Below are 23,737 nucleotides of genomic sequence, written 5' to 3'. Positions count from 1 at the left end.
ACGTCTGTTGGTCGTAAGACGGAGTGCCGCCTGAACAGAGAGCCCCTGCTCCGCAGCCCTGGATGGTGTTCCTTGTTCCCTGGTCTCGTCTTCTGTGTTCCCTTGTCATGTTTGCCCTGGTCTGGTCTTCGTTCGTGCCCGTGTCTCCTGTGTTTTGTGGCTTGTGGGCGTCTGGTATCCGCCCCTTAAGTGGGGGGGGGGGGGGGGGGGTACTGTCATGATCCGCCCAGCCTCCCTGAATGTGTCTCTCCTGCCCTGATTAGCCTAATTGTTCTCACCTGCCCGATTACTCTGCCCATGTGTTCCTGATTCCCTTGTGTATTTATACCCCCTCCTGGTTGTTGTCTTTGTCGGTTCATTGTCGTTGTCCATGTTCGTTCGTCCTGTTGCTCCCGTCCTACAATAAACATCTTTTTATTTTTTACATCCGTCTGCCTGCTCATCTGCCTCCAGAACCCACCACCACACATGGTCTGCCACCTCCACCCGCAGAACATGACAGAGACTGCTTGTTTCTACATGATGTCATTAAGAGACTGCTTGTTTCTACATGATGTCAGAAAGAGACTGCTTGTTTCTACATGATGTCATTAAGAGACTGCTTGTTTCTACATGATGTCATTAAGAGACTGCTTGTTTCTACATGATGTCATTAAGAGACTGCTTGTTTCTACATGATGTCAGAAAGAGACTGCTTGTTTCTACATGATGTCATTAAGAGACTGCTTGTTTCTACATGATATCATTAAGAAACTGCTTGTTTCTACATGATATCATTAAGAAACTGCTTGTTTCTACGTGATGTCATTAAGAGACTGCTTGTTTCTACGTGATGTCATTAAGAGACTGCTTGTTTCTACGTGATGTCATTAAGAGACTGCTTATTTCTACGTGATGTCATTAAGAGACTGCTTGTTTCTACGTGATGTCATTAAGAGACTGCTTGTTTCTACATGATGTCATTAAGAGACTGCTTGTTTCTACATGATGTCATTAAGAGACTGCTTGTTTCTACATGATATCAGAAAGAGACTGCTTGTTTCTACATGATATCATTAAGAAACTGCTTGTTTCTACATGATGACTGATCGTTTCTACATGATGTCATTAAGAGACTGCTTGTTTCTACGTGATGTCATTAAGAGACTGCTTGTTTCTACGTGATGTCATTAAGAGACTGCTTATTTCTACATGATGTCATTAAGAGACTGCTTGTTTCTACGTGATGTCATTAAGAGACTGCTTGTTTCTACATGATGTCATTAAGAGACTGCTTGTTTCTACATGATGTCATTAAGAGACTGCTTGTTTCTACATGATATCAGAAAGAGACTGCTTGTTTCTACATGATGTCATTAAGAGACTGCTTGTTTCTACATGATGTCATTAAGAGACTGATCGTTTCTACATGATATCATTAAGAAACTGCTTGTTTCTACATGATATCATTAAGAAACTGCTTGTTTCTACATGATGACTGATCGTTTCTACATGATGTCATTAAGAGACTGCTTGTTTCTACGTGATGTCATTAAGAGACTGCTTGTTTCTACGTGATGTCATTAAGAGACTGCTTATTTCTACATGATGTCATTAAGAGACTGCTTGTTTCTACGTGATGTCATTAAGAGACTGCTTGTTTCTACATGATGTCATTAAGAGACTGCTTGTTTCTACATGATGTCATTAAGAGACTGCTTGTTTCTACATGATGTCATTAAGAGACTGCTTGTTTCTACATGATGTCATTAAGAGACTGCTTGTTTCTACGTGATGTCATTAAGAAACTGCTTGTTTCTACATGATATCATTAAGAAACTGCTTGTTTCTACATGATGACTGATCGTTTCTACATGATGTCATTAAGAGACTGCTTGTTTCTACGTGATGTCATTAAGAGACTGCTTGTTTCTACGTGATGTCATTAAGAGACTGCTTGTTTCTACATGATGTCATTAAGAGACTGCTTGTTTCTACATGATGTCATTAAGAGACTGCTTGTTTCTACATGATGTCATTAAGAGACTGCTTGTTTCTACATGATATCAGAAAGAGACTGCTTGTTTCTACATGATGTCATTAAGAGACTGCTTGTTTCTACATGATGTCATTAAGAGACTGCTTGTTTCTACATGATGTCATTAAGAGACTGCTTGTTTCTACATGATGTCATTAAGAGACTGCTTGTTTCTACGTGATGTCATTAAGAGACTGCTTGTTTCTACATGATGTCATTAAGAGACTGCTTGTTTCTACATGATGTCATTAAGAGACTGCTTGTTTCTACATGATGTCATTAAGAGACTGCTTGTTTCTACATGATGTCATTAAGAGACTGCTTGTTTCTACATGATGTCATTAAGAGACTGGTTGTTTCTACATGATGTCATTAAGAGACTGCTAGTTTCTACATGATGTCATTAAGAGACTGCTTATTTCTACATGATGTCATTAAGAGACTGCTTATTTCTACATGATATCAGAAAGAGACTGCTTGTTTCTACATGATGTCATTAAGAGACTGCTTGTTTCTACATGATGTCATTAAGAGACTGCTTGTTTCTACATGATGTCATTAAGAGACTGCTTGTTTCTACATGATGTCATTAAGAGACTGGTTGTTTCTACATGATGTCATTAAGAGACTGCTAGTTTCTACATGATGTCATTAAGAGACTGCTTATTTCTACATGATGTCATTAAGAGACTGCTTATTTCTACATGATGTCATTAAGAGACTGCTTATTTCTACATGATGTCATTAAGAGACTGCTAGTTTCTACATGATGTCATTAAGAGACTGCTTATTTCTACATGATGACTGATCGTTTCTACATGATGTCATTAAGAGACTGCTTGTTTCTACGTGATGTCATTAAGAGACTGCTTGTTTCTACATGATGTCATTAAGAGACTGCTTGTTTCTACATGATGTCATTAAGAGACTGCTTGTTTCTACATGATGTCATTAAGAGACTGCTTGTTTCTACATGATGTCATTAAGAGACTGCTTGTTTCTACATGATGTCATTAAGAGACTGCTAGTTTCTACATGATGTCATTAAGAGACTGCTTATTTCTACATGATGTCATTAAGAGACTGCTTATTTCTACATGATATCAGAAAGAGACTGCTTGTTTCTACATGATGTCATTAAGAGACTGCTTGTTTCTACATGATGTCATTAAGAGACTGCTTGTTTCTACATGATGTCATTAAGAGACTGGTTGTTTCTACATGATGTCATTAAGAGACTGCTAGTTTCTACATGATGTCATTAAGAGACTGCTTATTTCTACATGATGTCATTAAGAGACTGCTTATTTCTACATGATGTCATTAAGAGACTGCTTATTTCTACATGATATCAGAAAGAGACTGCTTGTTTCTACATGATGTCATTAAGAGACTGCTTGTTTCTACATGATGTCAGAAAGAGACTGCTTGTTTCTACATGATGTCATTAAGAGACTGCTTGTTTCTACATGATGTCATTAAGAGACTGCTTGTTTCTACATGATGTCATTAAGAGACTGGTTGTTTCTACATGATGTCATTAAGAGACTGCTTGTTTCTACATGATGTCATTAAGAGACTGCTAGTTTCTACATGATGTCATTAAGAGACTGCTTGTTTCTACATGATGTCATTAAGAGACTGCTTGTTTCTACATGATGTCATTAAGAGACTGCTTATTTCTACATGATGTCATTAAGAGACTGCTTATTTCTACATGATATCAGACAGAAGCTGCTTGTTTCTACATGATGTCATTAAGAGACTGCTTGTTTCTACATGATGTCATTAAGAGACTGGTTGTTTCTACATGATGTCATTAAGAGACTGGTTGTTTCTACATGATGTCATTAAGAGACTGCTTGTTTCTACATGACATCAGAAAGAGACTGCTTGTTTCTACATGATGTCATTAAGAGACTGCTTGTTTCTACATGATGTCATTAAGAGACTGCTTGTTTCTTTATGATGTCATTAAGAGACTGCTTGTTTCTACATGATGTCATTAAGAGACTGCTTGTTTCTACATGACATCAGAAAGAGACTGCTTGTTTCTACATTGTTTCGTGCAGCGCCCCTTTTTGGCCGAAGGATGGCCTCAGTAGCTTCTGCCTCAGTCTCCCGGTGCCCAGCTGCAAGCAATTATCTATCTGGGTATATATATATATATATATATATATATATATATATATATATATATATATATATATTATTGATAATGAAAACCAAAAATGAACACAAATTAATAAATAAATTCAAATATATTGCTTTCATTAGATTATTTATTTTAAAAAACTAAATTAGTATATACATAGTTTTTAATAAAGATTTACTATTTAAATTAAAAATTTCTAACAAAAATATGTAAAATGGTAAAATAGTTTTTCAAAATGCAACAATTTTTTCAACTAAATACATGAAATAATTAGGTGAATATGTATTTACAAAATGTCAAATCATCTCAGTTTTACAAATAAAAGTTGATTAAATAGACAGGACAGCTTGAAACACTGCAAAACTCTGCTGAACTCCATAAAATCTAAAGAATCATTTTAATATAAACATTCACAAATGTTAATAAAACCAGGATTCAGCAGAATAAAGAAAAATGTCTCTCAGTTTTTCTTATTTTCCGTACAGTTCATAACCCTGACCCGCGTGGGGGAGGGGAAACCCCGTCAGGATACGGTGGGAATTAAAAAAACTCCTGTGTGGTTTGATGGACCTCAAACCATCAACTTTACATGAAGAAGGAGCTAAAAGTCGCCTGAACCTGGAAACAGAGCGTCCAGGGTTTCATCCATCATCCTCGTTAGACTAAAGTCTGGGGTAGCTTCGATAAAACCCCGTTAGCGCTAACCATGTGATGCCCAATTGCCCTCTTACCTCAGCTCAAGGCTGCTTCTCATCTGTCCGTCACTTGTCACAGTTTTCTTACGAATGCCGACAACAACTCCGTGGGAGTTTCCTGTGCAGCAGCTCGTTTCCTCTTTCTGCCTAAAGCTGCTGATCTGCTGTCTGATGGTTTGTGTTTCTAACTCTTCTCCAGAAAACGGCTGAGCACAAAGCAGGAGGGGCACAATGTCGGAGTTTTTATATTTTTACACGAGTGAGAAAACTACAAAGTGGCCTTCATCTGTTTCCGTCTTCGTCTGGTTATCCATGTCCAGGTCACGGGGCAGCAGCTCTAGCAGTGCTTCTGCAGAGGTCACAAGGTGATCCACCCCAGAGATACAACCTCTTCAACGTGTCCTGGGTCAGGAGGTCATGATTAAAACTCCTCCTCCAGGAGGCGTCCCAACCAAATACATGAAACACCTCACTTGACTCATCTCAACAGGGAACAGCGACTCTTCTGGGACCTTGAGCTCCTCGTCATTAAAGTCTGAGTGCAGCCGCCCTGCAGAGAAAACCCATGGTTGTCTGAGATTGTTTATATTTATGCTGAAGATCAGATGAAAGGCATATAGTAGCTTATTTTTATTGATTTCTTTGGACTTTTGGTTTGAATTTCCTTTTGTATTCTGAGTTTTATTCTTCTTTTTACCAGATAAGTCATCACACCTTTGTTACATTTATTTAACAAACTCAGCTGCTTCTCATCCAGCAACCCTCCCTGTATTTAAAGTCCTCAGTTTCTCTGAGCCATTGTCAGGCTCTAACGCTCTTTTTGTGATATTACGTTTATAATTTCTGCTTCGGCTTGAATTTTCTGCTTCATTAAAGGGTATGTGTTATGATTAGGGTTGGGAATCAGTTCCCATTGTTTCAATTCCCAGGAATCGTTCGCCACTTTTGCAAACGATTCCCCTTATCAATTCCGCTCGGCGCCAATGACGTCACCACGCACGTTGCGTAGCTTACAGAAGCAGGAAACATGGCATCTAGGCGGCACACACGCTTGAAGGTTTGGCTATATTTTACAAGAAAGCATGAAAACGGGGTAACTTGCAATAAGGAGGAAACGTTACAAATATACCAAAGCCTTTGAGTACAAAATACGCTAAAACGTAGCTATCGACGTGTTTTGAGGGTTAGGGCAAATCAATGCTTGATATGAGAATTTTTATTCGAGTCCCACCCCTCGTTTAAAAGCTAGCGCCACACTGGACAAACCATTCCTGAGCCAAACTAGTTCATGCTTAGCTTGAAACACAAAAATCATTTGGTCAAATTAAAATGTCAAATTCTCAACAACTGATTCAACCCCTTAAGCCCTAGGCCTATTTTGAAGCCTATTCCTCGAAAATTGGTAAAAATGGTGAAAATAGTTTAGATAGCCTTGTAGTGCTGGGCTTGCTGATTAATTAGATGGGAATTATTACTATTTCTTCTGTAGTGTGAGGGTTGTTTTGGGCCTGTTAAGGAACTAACATCACAGCTTAAGGGGTTAAACAGCTTTCTGTTGGCTTATAATTCCTAAAATAAGAACTGATGAAAACAGATTGTTATTAATTTTATTGATGTTTGAAGTGTTGATAGAAGCAGCAGAAACCAATTCAATTCAAGTTTATTTATAAATTGCCAAATCACAAGAAATCTTGCCTTGATGTCTTGGCCCCGCCCGGCCCCGGTTGCCTAGGAGATACGTCATCAGGAGCCGCCAAGCAAGGACGTAATTTTCTCTTTAGAAGTGGGGGGGACATGGGGGGTCCTTACAGTCTGTTCTAATGGGAAATGGGCTTCAACACAAATGGTTGTTTTCTGCTTGGTCCTAGAGCTCAACCAGTGTCAATTTAATATGGCGTAATATTGTTTTTGGATGGTAAAAAGTGCAGGGGTCAAAGCTTGACTTTGGAAAAAGTGGGGGGTGACATGTCCCCCCTGTCCCCCCCCAAAATTACGTCCATGCCGCCAAGACATGTTCCAATCGGTTCCAATGTTCATGTTTTACTGAGGCGTGTGTTCTCCGTTTGTTAGTTGTTTAGCTAGCTGAGCAAGGATGCACAGTCTTGTAGCCTAGCCTTGGTCAAAAATTACCCACAATACACAGCGGTATTTTCCAAAGGACGGCCGATCAGAAGCCGGCAGTTACTTCGGGGACAATTTAAGTTTAAAAGTAAGTCAACTAATTTAAAATGGTTTTTTTTTGGGGGGGGGGGGAGGATCTAAAGCAGTTATTTGTGGTTGGTTAGTTGCTTAGTAGATGCAGCTTCGGTGGCTAGCGGGTAGTAACTCGCTTATATTTTTTATTTAATAAATATATACACAAGTTAAAAAGGCTCGTTATATATTCATGTTGAAACTAATGCGTATGTTACGTCCCCGACAGGTGTTGTAAAAATGTGAAGGATGGGGGTAACATAAGAACTGGCGGAGGAGTTTAAAAAGGGTTTATTTGTAACAAAAAGGTATTAAAAACACAAGCAAACAGATCTCTCTAAAAGGTTAACATTACACAGCAAATTATCAACTATTAAACACCTGGCTAAAACTTGTATTAAAAGCTTAGCCGAACAGAAGGTGTTTTAAAATCCTGAAGTTGATAAAAGTTCCAAAACAATCCACTGACTAAAAACACCTGGTAAAAACGTATTTTAAAAGCTTTACCGCAACGAAAGGTGTTTAAAACCGAGGTCAGTAAAATTGCACAAACAAAGTTAACCTTAAAACCAAACAGCCAGAAAGATCCCACTGGATCATCCAAAACTTATCAGAGTTAAAAACTACCACAGTTTAAAACTCAAACAAATCCAAACGAAAGAGGTTGAAAACAAACAAAAACCGGGAGGACAACAGAACCGCTGCACTGCTGCCTCTCAGACTGCTGAAGGCACAGCCTTTTTATACAGGTGTTTAGCCTGGCAAGCCAGACTAAATAAATGTATTATTTATTTATTCTTTGCAAAGCAAGAATTTGGCCTAGTTCACTAGGCTAACAGGTGTTGGCAATCAAGGAAGATTCAGCTCAGCTGTGCTCCTCAGCAGCCCGGGAGAGAGGAGGAGGAGGGGCGGTGTCAGGCTGCTTCACCAGAGCTGGGTGATCCTGGCTCCTGCTCTTCCCTGGCCAGACTGGCAACCGTAACAACGTATAAAATGTAACGTTGTCTCCCGTGTCACATGATGTTACGTGACCGCCGCGGAAGCCGTGGTCACGTGATGCAAGTCTGTTCCATTTAACCGTTTTCTTTTGGATTTCTTTAACCAAGGAAGGACAGTGTCCTCGCAAGACATCGCCTCGCCAGGCCAGGTGCCTTGACATTGAGAAACACCCACTGACTAGTGTCAGTGACTTTACAGCAATCCTTATGTAATCCAGGTTATCTTCCAGAGTTATTGAGCCCAAATTCCTTTAAAAAATTCTCCATTGTTAGGAACCGTTTTCGGTAGTTTAAAAAATTACGAGGGTTACTTGAACGCAGCATGGAGCGTTTTGAACAGGTGAGCAGAGGCTCAGCTAACTGCTGTCAGCGAAGTAATAGATGACTGGAAACTTCTAGGAATGTAAGGTTCATCACTTGAGAAGGGTTTAAGATTATTTGTGAGGAGTTTTTATTGAAACAAAAGTGTTTTATGATTATAGAGTGTGTCCGCTACTGGAGGAGGAGCCGTTAGAAGTAGACCTCGATTTGTTTTTTGAGGAAACCCTTTGGTGAGTTAATCTAATGTTTCATGGACTGAATGTAAATGTAGATGTGAAACAAAGTAGAAAAAAACGTTGATGTAAGCTATGCTAAGCTGCGTTCTGTGAAATATATGTATGTTTTTGAGCATTCGTGACGGTCTCGTGTAGCCGCATTTTTAAGCCACCCGGTTAGCTGTTAGCTCAGTATCTGTGAGTAGATGTGTTAAACTGTTCAGAAAATGAATTGTACACACATTTCCTGTGAAGATAAGGTGATTTGTTTTGCTTTTATATTTATTTTGTTAATGAAATCTACTTTTCGAAGTATAGTTATTTTGTGAGCTTGGAAGATAATAGAAAAAAGAGGGTGACATTATTATAATTTAGTTGCATATGTTTTATGCAGGCTTGTTGATTGAGGTTGAAATCACCTTTTCCTGCCTGGAAAGCCAACACATTTAAGGACTCAGATGCACTGCTTTGGTCCACTGGAGGGGTATTCATACTCATGGGTGCCACATCCATGGCAGGAAGTCTTCATCATATCCTGTTTCGTCAAAGATGTGGTAGGATCATTTAAGACCTCTACTCTACTCATAGGACTAAGGTTTATTTTCCCTTCCTGAGTGAGGGTTTGGACACTTTTTTGGCAACTTTCCAACATTTTAATGGACTGAATTATCCATCTGCCCAAAAGTAAGAAGACTGGGACATAGTCCTGAATACATCGTTAAAGGACAATTGGTTTTATTTTTATTTATTTATTTATTTATTTATTTATTTATTTATTTATTTATTTATTTATTTATTATCTATTTATTGATTGTTCGACTTTATCATTCCTCTAAGAACCCTCTAGGAGATGGAATTTAGCAGTTATCTCCTTTATGATGAATTTTACAAACTGTTACATACTTCAATATATTTAATTTATTGAATTGATTGTTGTGTGTGTGGTTTGTAGGTTGGAGGTTTCAAACCTCAGATAATGAGCTACTACTGCTAAGAACCCAGCAGTAAAGTTCAAAGGAACAAAAAGCAAGAAACTTTAGGAAATAAGACGCATTTGATCCTGTAGCTCCCACAACACTTTAACCCTGAAGAAGTATTCCGCGCTGATAGATTTGAATACAGATACTCAGTTTTTCAGGGAGCCACAGGTTACACGTATACTAAACAAGCATGTAGCGACAGTGGAGAGGAAAACTCCCTTTTAACAGGAAGAAACCTCCAGAGGATCCTGGCTCAGTATAAGGAGCCATCCTCCACAACTCACTGGGGATGGAGACGACGGAACACACACACACACACACACACACACACACACACACACACACACACACACACACACACACACACACACACACACACACACACACACACACACACACACACACACACACACACACACACACACACACACACACACACACACACACACTTAATTAATTAATTAAACAGGTAAACTAGTAGTAGCACATTCAATATCAAAGAGAGTAAAATGTTGTTATCAGGAGAGGGAGAATGTTTTAGTGGTTAGCAGCAGTGATGGCCCCCTCCATGAGGCCACCACAGCTCAGCAGAACATCATTGTAGCTTCTTCTGGGGAGAAAAACACTGAGAGAAAAATAAAGTTAACAGCTGAAACAGCAGGATGGCAGCACAAAGAGACTGCATCATCTGCCCCCTTTAAAGTTTTTCTACTTTATTCAGTTTGAGGCTCTTGAGCCCAGAATTTGTGTCTGTAGCCTAAATATTCAGGGTAATGAAAACCAGCTGACCCACTGCTGCGGGTGTTAAGATAACCAAATAAAAACCAACCACATGCCTTTAGGTACTAATCTAAAGGTGGCTCACCCACACACCTCACTATTGTCACAGAGAGCTGGCTTCTATCTCCAGCTGTCATCATGCTAGGGACAGGAGGACACCCTGGACGGGTCCACTGCATCACATGGACACAGACAAATAACTAGTCGCACAGTTGCTCACACTTAGGGAGAGTTTTAGAGTCTTAAATCAACGTAACACTCATGTTTTTGAGTACGGGAGAAAATCTACGCATAACTGAGATAACAAGCAAACTCCACAGAGAAAGGCAGCAGGTGGGATTTGAACCTGCAACCCTCCCATGACCTGATGTTGACTGTTCTGGTCTGACTCTTTCTAGTCTAGATTCTAACAGTTGGTTTGGATCTGACCCAGATCAGACTTTTAATGCACACTAAGAGAAAGACTCGAGTGTTTTTAATGTCACCAACTTCGTCTGCTGCGTCTCAACGCCACTGAGCTCAATTCTGATTCCTCAAATTTAAATTAGAATCTGCAGTCTGACTCATTTCAGCTTTCAGATCTCTTTCAGTGAAGAGTGGCTGTTTCAGAGGCAGCACAGAAAGTTTCACTAGCCAAACTTGTTTTCTTTGAATCCTCAAGATTTTCCAGGGACATTTTTCTCTTATCGACAGAATTTGCAGGAATTCCTTTTGTTACTTAACCTTATTTTGAATTGGGGAAATAAATGAATGTCTCAATAAGAGAAAGATGGAGGAAAAAAAAACAAGTGGCTTTGATTTTAATTCATACACTGCCTGGCCCCAAAACAAGTCACCACCTGGATTTAACTAAGCAAACCGGTAGGAACCTCCTATTGGATAATCACTGCAGGATGAAGAGTTATTTAACCCAAATGGTGCAATGAGCTGCTTCTCATTTCTTAAACAATAATGGAAAGACACATTTGGTGGTTGTGGAAAAGATGTTAGTCTGGTCAGATCATTGGCATCAAGCAGAGAAATTATGGGACTAGATTTGTGCCAATAGGATCAAGAAAAACACTTTGGAGAGCAAACAAATTTTAAGACATTGAGAGAAAAAACATTTGTTTCAAAAGAAAAACTTACGATCTGAATCAAATTCTTAAAATGATCAAGAAAATCACTTTGACGGTCAAGCAAAAATTAAATAATTGACAGAACAAAAATATTGACTAAAGGAAAAAAACATGTTTCAAAAGTAAAACTTACGATCTGAATCAACTTCTTAAAATGGGTAACAAAGTATGTTTCCTTTTTCTGTTTGCCTCTATGTGTTTTTGTTATCAATGTCCTTAGTTTTGTTCTCGCTGCTCAGAGCTTTGCTCTCACTACCAGATTTGCACTTACACTGTCTGGCTTTCTCCTTTGCAATCCCTGAGTTTTTGGTTGCAATTCTGACACAACCCTTTCGGGTGGGCGGGACTTCTGAGAAGTCCTCTCCCATAGGACAGTGGTTTCTCTTGAGTGACCGTTCAGTGACCTGGAAGTGATGTAGCCTCCAAGACATTTTTTTCCACCTGGTCAACAACATGAATTTTGAGCCCCAAACACGTTATTTCTGCTGTCTGTGGTGTCTACTGAGGATCTAAAGTGAGTATTGATGATATATTTTATCTTTTCTTAGTTAATCTGTAAGTTAAGCCACTTTTTAAGTTGGTTTTAAGCAGATGTTAGCTCACTAGCTAGCTGCTAAGCAAGCCATTGTGCTAGCCTCAGGACAATGGTCTATTGTTCCAGAGAGATGTATTAAAAACTCATCTTAACATATTCATTACTGGTTTCATGGAATAAATTATTGCAGTTTATGTTAATAAGTTTGCTAATTTTTCAGGAACCTGTGGAACATCAGAGACTTTGCAGCTACTGGAGCTAACCTGTGTACTGCTAACTTGCTACAGAGGAAGCAGCAGAAAGCTGAGCTAACAGGCTGTTTTGCAGGTAAATACTCTTTTAGTGGAACTGCAGGACTTTTATGGTATAACTCAGACAGAATCTACATGAGCTATTGTGGGAAGACATTTAAACTACATTTACATACAGATACATGTAATTTTTATTCCATGTTACTTGGATGGGCTAAACAAGTTCATAGTTCTGCCTGCTCCTTTTTCAGTGAAACAAATGGATTTTATGATGTAACTCTGACTGAATAATTATCCAAGTGAGTATGTTTGATAATAAATTTCTTTCCAGTATACAGATCTGACATTTGTTTGTCAGAACAAGACAAATCCGATTCAATGTGCTTTCTTCATAGTTAACTCTATGAAGACCTCTGCATGCCCCCTCGACATCTTACCCTCATCTTTGTTTAAAAGTGCTTTTCAGTCCATCGGTCCCAGCGTGCTTTCTATAATTAATGCTTCTCTGGTTTCTGGTCAGGTCCCTGCTTACTTTAAGAACGCTGTGATCCACCCGCTTCTTAAAAAACCGAGTCTCGACCCCTCTCTCCACAGCAGCTTCAGACCCATCTCTAAACTTCCGTTCATCTCGAAGATCTTGGAGAAGGTTGTGGCTAAACAACTCACAGCTGCTCTTGATGAACATAACATCTATGATAGCTTCCAGTCAGGTTTTCGTAGAGCTCATTCTACTGAAACAGCTCTTCTTAGGGTCTCTAATGACCTTCTGACTCACAGTGATGCAGGAGACTGTTCTGTTCTGGTCCTGCTGGACCTGACTGCAGCCTTTGACACTGTTGACCATCACCTGCTACTGGAGAGGCTGAGAGACGGATAGGCCTATCAGGAACTGCTCTGGAGTGGTTCTCCTCTTATCTCTCTGAGTACTCCATTTCTGTGGCCGTCTCCAAGTTTAGGTCCTCCACATAGGCGTCATTTTAACCGGGGACGCCGGGGACATGTCCCCGGCAAAATTTGTGATTGGCAGCTGTGTCCCCCCCCCCCCCCCCCCACTTTCAAAAACGCCTGCTGATGAGGATTTTTGTTTTACCAGCTCAGATCTTATCAGGGGTCGGCAACCTGTTCCCATCAAAGAGCCATTATTACCAATTTCCCACAGTAATTCTGGACGGACCTTAATAAGCAGTGACTTAAGTGAAGCAGGCAGGTCGCGCTAGAGCATTTCGTTTAAAAATACGTCATAAATGTGTTCCCCCGTCCTTTTTATTTATAAAATATGAAGTAAAAACTCACAATTTAATTTTCATTCATTTGTCATTAATATGTAGTCTACACCCGTGCGTTAAGTGGACCATCTTCCAGTAAACGCAAAGCATCCAGCCCACCTCTCCAAATGCGTAAAATGTGCATCGGCCGCTAGTTAGGCGCGTCGTGCGCACCATCAGCTGATCAGCCCAGACAAGAGCAGAGCAAATAGAGAAAGAATAGAGGATAATTGTGTCTGGATGTGGATGGAGATTACATTTTACAGCAGCCTGATCATCATTTAAATACGTAAACCATCACCTGTCTTCTAGTCCACGCTATCAGCATTATTTTAATTGGTGTGTGTGTGTGTGTGTGTGTGTGTGTGTGTGTGTGTGTGTGTGTGTGTGTGTGTGTGTGTGTGTGTGTGTGTGTGTGTGTGTGTGTGTGTGTGTGTGTGTGTGTGTGTGTGTGTGTGTGTGTGTGTGTGTGTGTGTGTGTGTGTGTGTGTGTGTGTGTGTGTGTGTGTGTGTGTTTTCCACTTCAAACACTGGTCTAACCAACCAGACCAGCGTGTCCAGTAACATATTAATGTTACACTTCATGTAGGCTAGGAACGTTTCACCTGCCGTGGCCCGACCGCTTCTGCTCCACATAAACTTTGTGCGTGATCAAATGTCTCTACGCGTCATGCGTCTCCATATTAGAGACGGGAACAAGCGCTGTTCAGCCAAAGTTTCATAATTTCATAAAAAGAACATTTTTCCAAGTGACACATCCCTCAGAGAGACCGGGTTTCCAGACTGTTTCAGTGGGAGGAAATCCTATCGCATGCGCGTGGTTCTGCACTGCGCTGGAACCCCAGATCTTCAGCTCACTGTCCACCGTGGGCGCTCCGAGCCGCGCTGAACACAGTGTCCAGTATAAAGCTCTGATGTTCTGATGGGAATATTTTACCTCCGCGATGTGCGTTAACGATTAAAATGTCAGCTCATCCATGCGCATCCGTGTGCGTCAGGGTAATTCTTTCAAACCAAGCAACATCCTGGAGTTCATCTGTCAAAATAAATAGTCAAATGGAAATATATGTAACCTGCCGTTTAACTGTTTTGCCTTCCTGTGAAGATTTTTGCAAAGAGAAACAATTAAACTTGATTAACCCCAGAGCCACGCAGAGAACCATGCAGTGCGCATGCGGGAAGATTCCTCCCACTGAAGCGAGTGTTTTCCAAACCCTGTCTCTCAGAGAGACTTGTCACTTACAAAAATGTTCCCTGATTATGAAACTTTGGCTGAATAGCGCTTGTTCCTGTCTCCAATGTGGCGACACATCCAGGAGCTGAGGAGAATCCCAGAATCTCACATCCTCTTCAGCTCATAAAGTGCCGATATAATTACGCTCAAGCATGACCGGTCAACCACCGCAGACCGGGTTGGACCTGTTCAGGTTTACGCAGACAATCTTTACATTTAGAATTGGCATACAGATGTAAAATTAATGCAGTAAAATATAAAGCATTTTATTTAAATATCCATTCATTATTTTATAAGCACAGAGAGCCGCATCAGATGGATGGAAGAGCCGCATGCGGCTCCAGAGCCGCGGATTGCCGACCCCTGTGCTAGCCTACTTTATTGTCCCCAGCAATTTTTAAACCCCACTCAAGTGTATGGTTATTGTCCCCAGCAATTCTGAAAACAAACTGACGCCCTTGGTCCTCCACCACCTCTCTTGCTCATGGTGTCCCACAAGGTTCTGTGCTGGGGCCTCTGCTCTTCCTCCTCTATCTGCTTCCTCTTCAGCGCATCCTGAGTTCCTTCAAAGGAATCTCCTACCATCTGTATGCAGATGACATCCAACTGTACATCTCCTTTAAGCCCCATGAGATGTCTAAGCTGCAGCTGTTACACACCTGCTTAGACTCTATCAAAGCCTGGATGGCTGGGAGCTTTCTTCAGCTGAATGAAGATAAGACTGAGATCCTCATCTGTGCCCCAGACAAGCTGGTTCCCAAAGTCAGAGACTCTCTTGGTCAGCTTGCTTCCCACACCAAACCTTCCATCAGGAATCTTGGTGTGACCTTTGACCCAGCTCTCACCCTGGATTCTCATGTCAGTTCTCTTGTTCGCTCTTCCTTCTTCCATCTCAGGAACATTGCTAAGCTGAGTCCCATTCTGTCTCGCTCTGCACTTGAGACTGTGCTCCACACCTTCATCTCCTCACGCTTAGACTACTGTAACTCTCTTTTCACGTGTCTGAGCAGAACCTCCCTGAACCGTCTACAGGTGGTTCAGAATGCCTGTGCTCGGCTTCTGACCAAGTCCTCCAAACACACCCACATCACCCCGCTTCTCCTCCAGCTTCACTGGCTGCCAGTCAACTTCAGGGTTCATTTCAAGATCCTGGTTCTGGTCTATAGGGCCTTACATGGACAAGCACCATCTTACATCGGTGATCTTCTAAGTCCCTACACCCCCAGCAGGTCCCTGAGGTGCAGTGACCAAAGCCTACTGGTTGTGCAGCACCAGGCTAAAGACCAAAGGTGACAGATCATTTGCTGCTGTGGCCCCCAGACTCTGGAACTCTCTCCCCCTGAGCCTGAGATCAGTGGACTCAGTGGTCTCCTTTAAAAAGCAGCTGAAGACTCACTTGTTCAAGCTGGCTTTTGTATGACCTTCTTCACCTCTCTCTCTTTATTCTGCTCTCCCCACCTATTCCACCTTCCTCAGGATCCACTGATTTCCCTCTTTCCTATTCACTCTCTCTCTTTCTTAACATTTTTTCTTTTAAATCGCAATAGCTTATTCTTGCTCATTTTAAATATATTTTAAACATTTTCGAAATGCTTTTTTATATTTTTACAATTTTTATATTTTTTGTTTTTGTGAAGCGCCTCGTGATTTTTATCTTGGGAGGCGCTATAGAAATGATACTTTCTTCTTCTTTCTTTCTGTCACGTGTTCTGTATTCTCCATCAAAAGAATGTTATCCAGGGCAGATAATCAATAATGAGTTAAATACATGCTTTTAATTAATTTTTACATAAAAATATCTTTTAGACAAAAATATAGATTCTATTTATTCTTTCTTTTTAGATTGAAAACTACTGCATTGCATTACAATGGAAGTGCTACACGGCCACATGCATCAACTGCAGCTGGTGAGCTAAGACACACCATAGTGTACACAAAGTACACTGCAGACAAGGGATGTAAGAAAATATCAATATGACAATATATCGCGATATATTTTCCCAGTGATATTGTATCGATATTCTCAAACTGTGTCTCTAAAATATCGATATGGCAATATATCGTGATATTTTTTCCTGAGATATTACATCCATTTTCAAAAGCAGTGTATCTAATTTTTGGAAGAATTTACATGCAAACATTTGTGTATTTTCTTTGTTTTGGTGCACTTTAAATGTCGACCGCTAGTTGGCAGCAGTGTGCATTGGGTTTTGTTTCCACCATTGAAATTTAAATCTCGCTATTATGGTTCAGATAAAGCCGGGCGTACACTGTGCGACTTTTTCACTCGCAGCGTTCAGCTTCAGCTCAAACTGTACGACTTCCTCGCAGGGCAGATCTCACGAGTCATGCGCTCACACTGCACGACCCAGTTCTCGGATGCGACCTGACTGCTCACGCTGTACGTCTGGTAGCAACACGTCGGCCCTAAAAATGTGCTAAAAATAGCAGTTTTTACTCAACACGTCAGACTTTGTCTTGTTTTGCCTGTTGTCCTTCGGGAGTGCTGCAGGAACACACAGGGATTTATGGGGGTTGGATGAGGAAAACGAAATAAAGAAAGTAAATCTGTGTTTTGTGATCAGTTTAATTTGACATGAACACGACAAACACGCTTTCTAGACAATCTTTGTGAGTAAAAAAAAACGTGTAGAGACAAAAATTAACAGCGTGTGTTATTAGGGAAATAGCGAGCGAGCGGCGTTGATGCAGGATTGCGCATGCGCCGTGAGCGGTTCTGATACATTTTGGGTCGCAGCTGCTCGCAGCGCCGCTTCAACAGTGAGATACCCTCACGAGGGACGAGCGAAATATTAAACACGCCAGAAGTCCGTGTGACCTCACGATTGCTGATCGGCAGCTGGTCACGTGGTGTTAATCACCTCTCGTTACCCCCTGTACACTACACGACCGCTCGGCGCAAAACTCGCCCCGATGTCGTGGATTCTTGCACGACTGGAAAATCGGCTCAAAAAAGTGAAAAAGTCGCACAGCGTACGCCCGGCTTAACTCATGTTATATATGTTAAGTATCAGTTTGGACTGTTTATTGAATATTCCAACAAAAAATTCAGTCAAAAATACACATCCCTTCTGCAGACCAATCCCACCTCATGTAGTTCATATGCTGTATAATAAACCCACAGTGATGGTTATGGATAAATATTTGTACTAATGGTAATCTTTTTCCATTGTTTACAGTTGACAAGCATATGGACCTATTGTTCGAGTCGGTGGTGGTGGATGCTCTACCATATCAGGAGTCTGACTAAGTACTTGTGCCTGAACCTCTCTGTGTCTAGTTCAAAAGACCTGAAAGACCTGCTTTAAGCAGGCACAGGTTAAGATTTTAAAAGAACCTGTAAGGTGAGCAACACAACACAATATAAATCTTTATTATTATTGTACACCGTACGGCTAGAATAAACTTGCATGCTCAGAAGCCACGTATGATTACATCGCCTACAGGTTGCCTGATGCTGAACTTCGGGCAGCTGCGTGTGACTGTACTCCCGTGGAACAACCGCCTGTGGGAGGAGTCGTTGTGTTGCTGTCAGGAGTTTGGGTTGGAGTCCTGGGTTTGTGTTCCCTTTAATCTCTTCCTTAGCCTTGCTAGTCACCATTGCAGAGCACCATGGAGAGGCTTACCTGAAAACTCTTCTCATGGGGCAGGCACATCCTCACACCTGTAACCCCATCCTTGAATAAAAGCTGGTAGCTGGTCACTCATCAGAGTTTTAACCCATATCTAGCCCATGACTCTGCCGTTTTTCAAACTTACGTTCTCATTTTCTATGCAGATCTATGGGAATTCTTTCCTTGAAGCTCCTGATCACACAACCATACTGGCAGTCGGCTTACCCACTACCTTCTGCTCACCCGCTTGCTACTCATGCTGTCATTCTCCCAGACTTCTGGTTGTTTCTCCACCATTCTGCTGTCTCCCGTCTGCGCTACAACTTCAGACCTTAAGTACCTAAACTTTTCCTTTTGTATGTCATTCTTTAGTCATTACTAACACTCAATTTTACCTCAGGGCCTTCTGATCTTTAAACACTAAAACCTGTGGCTCCATCTCTGTGGCGTTTCTCAGTCTCTGTAAGCTACCTGCACAGTCTAAGAAAAACCTGACCTGTTGCCTCTTACTAACCTCTGCTCTTCCTCGCAGAAGCTTCTGGTTCCTGATCTCCAGCAGTTACCTCTTCAATCATTCATCAATTTTAATAAACTGTTTTTAGCTCATTTGTCTCCTGAGTTTCTCTGCATGAAGGTCAGGTTGTTGCAAAAATCATGACATCAGCGATTATTTTGCACCACTCTGTTAAACAGCTGATATTAATTTCAAGTGTATCTTTAAAAATACATTGAATGTGAAAGTGAATGAAAGGCATCCATTCAGCTTTCGGTGTCTAATGCAGGATTTTATGGACAGGCACCAAAACAGGAAATTTATAAATTGAGATTTATTTACTAAAGCAGGTAAACCATAATAAAATACTAATGTTTAAAGTCCAGAGGAGGGAGGAAGGCTTTATAGCAGGGGTATCAATTCTAGTCCTGGATGGCTGGTATCCAGCACATTTTAGTTGTTTCCCTGCTCCAACACACTTGAATCAGTGGTTGAATTACCTGTGCAGCAGCTCTGCAGAAGCCTGTTAATTATCTGCTGACTGAAATCAGGTGTGTTGAAACAGAGTTAAAACTAAAACGTGCTGGATACCGGCCCTCCAGGCCCAGAAGTAAATACTCCTGCTTTATAGGCACAGAGAAATCCCATCATGATCCTGGAGACGGCACAAGGAGATGACGACATGAGTGTGCCCTCCCAGATCACACCAATACCACCTGACCACATGGAGGCATGTGTCTGTAAGAAAGAAAAACTGGTGATGTATGAGATCTAAACAAAATCTACGAACAAAATCAATTTTACAGTTGTTGAACCTGCTGAGCATTTCCTCCCCAAAGAGCAGCACAAAGGTGCAACTGGCTCAGAACCAGGGTGCTCCGTTATGCAGGTGGTCACCTCCTGCTGACACCCGAGGATTGCCTACAACAAAGGGAAAACAGATATCAATAAGGAAATAATTAAATCAGAGCTAAAAGTTTAGTTTTAGTGTGACGTTTGAGATTGTGGGAAATAAATGTGGACATTATGATTTTCTATTGTGGGGTCAGTACCTTGGGCGCTTCTCTGCAGCAACATTTTGTCTGGCTGACAATGAAGTAGAAAAGTCACCAGTTGAGGCAGAGTTAGACTATATTACTCCAGCTAAGCTAAATGTAGCTAAACTAGACACTTGTCACCAGACTATGGTTACTATAGATTTACTAGAGTTACATCATAAAATCCATTCGTTTCACCGAAAAAGGAGCAGGCAGAACTATGAACTTGTTTAGCCCGTCCAAGTAACTTGGATAAAAAAATGCATATATATATATATATATGTGTGTGTGTGTGTGTGTGTGTAAATGTAGTTTAAAAGTCTTCCCACAATAGCTCATGTAGATTCTGTCTGAGTTATACCATAAAAGTCCTGCAGTTCCACTAAAAGAGTATTTACCTGCAAAACAGCCTGTTAGCTCAGCTTTCTGCTGCTTCCTCTGTAGCAAGTTAGCAGTACACAGGTTAGCTCCAGTAGCTGCAAAGTCTCTGATGTTCCACAGGTTCCTGAAAAATTAGCAAACTTATTAACATAAACTGCAATAATTAATTCCATGAAACCAGTAATGAATATGTTAAGATGAGTTTTTAATACGTCTCTGGAACAATAGACCATTGTCCTGAGGCTAGCACAATGGCTTGCTTAGCAGCTAGCTAGTGAGCTAACATCTGCTTAAAACCAACTTAAAAAGTGGCTTAACTTACAGATGAACTAAGAAAAGATCAAATATATTATCAATACTCACTTTAGATCCTCAGTAGACACCACAGACAGCAGAAATAACGTGTTTGGGGCTCAAAATTCATGTTGTTGACCAGGTGGAAAAAAAATGTCTTGGAGGCTACATCACTTCCAGGTCACTGAACTGTCACTCAAGAGAAACCACTGTCCTATGGGAGAGGACTTCTCAGAAGTCCCGCCCACCCGAAAGGGTTGTGTCAGAATTGCAACCAAAAACTCAGGGATTGCAAAGGAGAAAGCCAGACAGTGTAAGTGCAAATCTGGTAGTGAGAGCAAAGCTGTGAGCAGCGAGAACAAAACTAAGGACATTGATAACAAAAACACATAGAGGCAAACAGAAAAAGGAAACATACTTTGTTACTCATTTTAAGAAGTTGATTCAGATCGTAAGTTTTACTTTTGAAACATGTTTTTTTCCTTTAGTCAATATTTTTGTTCTGTCAATTATTTAATTTTTGTTTGACCGTCAAAGTGTTTTTCTTGATCATTTTAAGAATCTGATTCAGATCGTAAGTTTTTCTTTTGAAACCAATGTTTTTTCTCTCAGTGTCTTAAAATTTGTTTGCTCTCCAAAGTGTTTTTCTTGATCCTATTGGCACAAATCTAGTCCCATAAGAAATCATCTCAGGAGATTTCAGAAACGACTAAAACTGGGTTGAAAACAGTCCAACGCTTATTTAAACTGGTCTGATGAGTCCAGATGGACCCAGTTCCAGGGTGATGATGTAATGATCGGGTCTCTCACACCGCCGATGTGGGTGGTGTGAGAGACCCAGATGCAGAAGAAACGATCGTTGGGAGCTGCAACCACGCAGTTAATCTAGGAGCAACGGCACCGGACCCAAGTGCAAACGGGAATGCGGCGTTTTTCCGAAAAGTAAGGAACTGAGGCGAAATGCCTGAAGAGCAGAGAAGCTCGAATAAACAGCTGGTAGGCTTTTAGGATGAGCTGGATAGCTTGGATATCTGACATAGATTCCTGAATCGATGACTGAGTATGTGGCTTGTATTTCCTCCCTTTATCAATGGCGATGACGACGTAGGAGGAAGAGCGGTGAGAGGGGAATGATGGGAAGTGAAGTTCCAGGCTGAAGATCTGTAGGAAAGGAACTAAGTGGAGGATGAACACCGAGTGGATGTGACAGATGGTGCATCAGGGTAGGAAGAGAGGCAGATAAAGTGATGCACCCATCATGTCTAGTGCCTACTGTACAAGCCTGTAGGGGCAGTGTTATGATCTGGGCTTGCTGCCGGTTGTCAGGTCTAGGTTTAGCTACAGGATGTTCTCCAGTAATGAGGTCAGCTGACTTCCTGAATATCCTGAATGATCAGGTTATTCCATCTTCCCTGAAGGCACGGGCATTTTCCAAGATGACAATGCCAGGATTCATCAGGCTCAGAGAGTGAAAGAGTGGTTCAAGTTGCGTGAGACATCCTTTTCACACATGGATCGGCCACCACAGAGTCCAGACCTTAACCCCAGTGAGAACCTTTGGGATGTGCTGGAGAAGAAGGATTTGTGCAGCGGGCAGACTACCATCATCAGTGCAAGATCTTGGTGAAAGGTTAATGCAACACTGGATGGAAATAAATCTGGTGACATTACAGAAACTTATCGAAACAACGCCGCAGCGAATGTGTGTCGTAGTCAAAGGTAAAGGCGGTCCAACGACATGTGGCCTTTTTTTGGGCCGAGCAGCGTAAAATCGTTTTAAAGAACCAACGATGTGGAAAAATGCAAAAGAAAGTTCAAATATTCATATTTTTATTTGTGACAAACGCACAAGTTCTACACATGAAATGTGGAAACGAGTCGGTGGAGACATGCAGACCTCGGTGCATCGCAGACAAAAATATTTCCTCCTTTTGAAAAACTTCTCACACTTGTAGCCCTCTTGGCTTCCTGCCCAGTTAATTGTTTTCACACCTCCGTCAGAGAAAAGTCGCTGATGAGTGAAGATAGAACAAGACCAATTCCTCATTTCTTCTTCTCACACATGAACGCACACACAAGCCATGTGTGACATGAACATGTGCAGAAAATTCATTTCAAAGTCTTCAATTAGACTAATTCCTGCAGAGTCTGGTGTTTTTATCTAACTGCAGAACAAAACGAAGGAACTGTTGGCTCTGAACGTTTGACGGTGGGTCTGGCGGGAGTCCAGGCGTGCAGGCAGGAGCACAACAGATGCTTTCTCTGGAGGATTTACAGAGAAAAACCAGAGTCCTTCTCCTTTTCAGAAACAAGGAGGAACTCAAAGCCTCAGGACTCGCTGGGGTTGAGAAACTGACGAGTGTGACGCTGATGAAGTTGACTAACCATCCATACTGTCAGTAAGTCACTGAGTGAACCTGATTCAACGTTAGGATGAAACAGGCCAGCTGACGCTGCTCATCTGTTTTATGACTTCTCTGTTTTCATGATGCTTCATCAGAGGCGGTCAAACAACCAGAGAACAGATAAATATTCATTATTGCTGCAAAGTTTTATTTTCTCCTTTTGTTTTACGCAGTTTGCAGAAAATTTATTTACACAGTAAAACAAGTAAACAAATAGGACTTTAGAGCAAACAGAAAACTCACTTCAGGCTCCCTTCTGCCACCTCGTGGCCAACAATAAAAACAACAAAAACATATTTTTGTTCTAAACAAAATAAAAACACACTTCACTAGATTCTCATAAACAAACTGCAGACAATAACTTATTCATAAAAGTTTATTTTTTGTTTTTTTAAAGTATATTTTTAGAAAGGTTTGGATTCAGATTATTAAAGAAACGCATCAAACTAACTAGATATAAAATACTATATTTGAATATAATATTAACTAATACATGTTTACATTTTAGGAATACATGAGGGAAAGACATGAATAAATAACCAGATAACCAATATTTAAGGAATACATAAACAAATAAATGTATTGACCGAATGAATTAACAAACATCTCCATAAAAACAAATGACAAAAACAACAAATACATAAATGAATGCATAAAAACACAAATGATAAAATATTAAAGACCAAGTTCACTGTTTTTTTTTTCAACACATTTGCAGTGGTCTCTCGTATTAAT

At 40.8% G+C, this 23,737-nt stretch overlaps 2 protein-coding genes and 2 long non-coding RNA genes across 13 annotated transcripts in view; 2 read left to right on the top strand and 2 right to left on the bottom strand.

The window, feature by feature from the left end:
- csf2rb (colony stimulating factor 2 receptor subunit beta) overlaps positions 1–6,219 on the bottom strand; it is a 30,283-nt gene extending 24,064 nt beyond the window's left edge. For all 5 annotated transcript variants that reach the window (XM_070542828.1, XM_070542829.1, XM_054750692.2 and 2 more), the window contains exon 1: positions 4,904–6,219. The gene's annotated coding sequence lies outside the window, so the exon portion shown is untranslated. The remainder of the gene's footprint in view (positions 1–4,903) is intronic.
- pvalb6 (parvalbumin 6) overlaps positions 1–23,737 on the top strand; it is a 122,684-nt gene that overhangs the window by 24,097 nt on the left and 74,850 nt on the right. The window contains exons 1-3 of one of the 6 annotated variants that reach the window (XM_070542837.1): positions 7,101–8,461; positions 8,541–8,609; positions 8,989–9,148. The exons of 2 other annotated variants lie outside the window; for them this stretch is intronic. In XM_070542837.1, the coding sequence (XP_070398938.1) occupies positions 9,091–9,148 (58 nt within the window). In that variant the 5' untranslated portion in view covers positions 7,101–8,461; positions 8,541–8,609; positions 8,989–9,090. Of the gene's footprint in view, positions 1–7,100; positions 9,149–22,903; positions 22,997–23,737 lie in introns of those variants that run through there. 3 more of the 6 variants (XM_070542834.1, XM_070542832.1, XM_054750696.2) reach the window with 3 other exon arrangements.
- On the top strand, positions 9,155–17,941 carry LOC139062197 (uncharacterized). The gene is made up of 3 exons (XR_011515780.1): positions 9,155–11,986; positions 12,228–12,334; positions 16,600–17,941. It is a non-coding gene; the product is annotated as an uncharacterized lncRNA (long non-coding RNA).
- On the bottom strand, positions 19,202–22,988 carry LOC139062196 (uncharacterized). Its single transcript, XR_011515779.1, has 4 exons — positions 20,667–22,988; positions 20,321–20,427; positions 19,701–19,806; positions 19,202–19,623 (listed from the first exon to the last, which is right to left on the bottom strand). It is a non-coding gene; the product is annotated as an uncharacterized lncRNA (long non-coding RNA).

This window comes from Nothobranchius furzeri, chromosome 12, assembly GCF_043380555.1.
Source record: "Nothobranchius furzeri strain GRZ-AD chromosome 12, NfurGRZ-RIMD1, whole genome shotgun sequence".
NCBI classification, from domain to species: domain Eukaryota; kingdom Metazoa; phylum Chordata; class Actinopteri; order Cyprinodontiformes; family Nothobranchiidae; genus Nothobranchius; species Nothobranchius furzeri.
The sequence above is the reverse complement of the archived record's forward strand: the minus strand, read 5'-3'. Positions and strand labels throughout refer to the sequence as shown.